This window comes from Protobothrops mucrosquamatus, unplaced genomic scaffold, assembly GCF_001527695.2.
Source record: "Protobothrops mucrosquamatus isolate PMUCROS unplaced genomic scaffold, P.Mucros_1.0 scaffold37246, whole genome shotgun sequence".
NCBI lineage: Eukaryota > Metazoa > Chordata > Lepidosauria > Squamata > Viperidae > Protobothrops > Protobothrops mucrosquamatus.
Window position 1 is genome coordinate 1 of NW_015422980.1, and position 944 is coordinate 944.

The 944-nt window shown below is 41.6% G+C and overlaps 1 protein-coding gene across 1 annotated transcript; it reads right to left on the reverse strand.

The window, feature by feature from the left end:
• Positions 1-3: 3 nt before the first annotated feature.
• LOC107302230 (UNC119-binding protein C5orf30 homolog) lies at positions 4-507 on the reverse strand (the record flags this gene model as incomplete). Its single annotated transcript, XM_015831334.1, has 1 exon — positions 4-507. A coding segment is annotated over exon 1 (488 nt), but the record flags the coding sequence as incomplete, so codon positions are not given.
• Between the last annotated feature and the right edge of the window lie 437 nt (positions 508-944).

The window sequence follows — 944 nt, forward strand, 5'->3', positions numbered from 1 at the left end:
TGAGCTCTTTTACCTTTGAAAAGGCAGAGGGGCAAAGGACCATGAAATGCCTTGTATGGTTCATAAGGTAGTGGCTTGCTGCATTTATCCCCTGAGCTGGGCATCCGTCGCCTTCTACGGCCATTGATCGCTGGGATCTCATAAGGCTGGTAATACCTGCTTCTGGCTTTGCACACTCGGGAAGAACGAGAAAGTCCTGAATCAAGCTGTTTGGAACGCAAAGTAGGCCCTATCATTTCAACATTATTCTGTTCTTCTACAGTGCACTTTTGGGCTAATTTCAGGAGCTCCTCTCCAGTAGTGAAGCCAACCAAGAAGTTAGAATCCATGTGGAGGATTTGATAACCTGAAACAGTCTGGCGCATTGGTGAACATGGGGTGCTGGAGCAGCGAGGTTTCTCGTCTGTTTTGCTTGCAGCACTCACTTCAGCAATAGGCAAGGGGAGAGGGGCTAGCATAGATCTGGCCTCTCCATTAATGTCAACTTCCATTTTAAGTAGAATCCAATAACCTAAAAATACAAAACAGCTTTATTAGCATACCACAAACACAAGTGGAACTGGTGTCGGTTGAGAAATGGCAGTCATTTCTGTCTTTAGATCTTACTTTGCAGAGACTTCATTGTAAACAAGCACATGGTAACAAAGAGATGACTGGAGCTGGACTTGCATTCCATTTTTGGCAAAACACTGGTCTGTGTCTTTATCTATCTTTTCTTCTTTCCTATCAGGTTCAGCTCCCAACCTTTATCCATAAACTGAAAATAATAATATCCTCTCACTCTAGTATTACCTGGGAACAGTAATCATAATGATAGTTCTGAATATAACCGTATTTCAGTTACCAGATCTTACCCCAGTAGTAGATCCACAAGACAACAAATTAGATATTACAGCTGAAAAAAGTAAAAGCAAGGATTATCTTCAAGATAAAATTCAAAATGT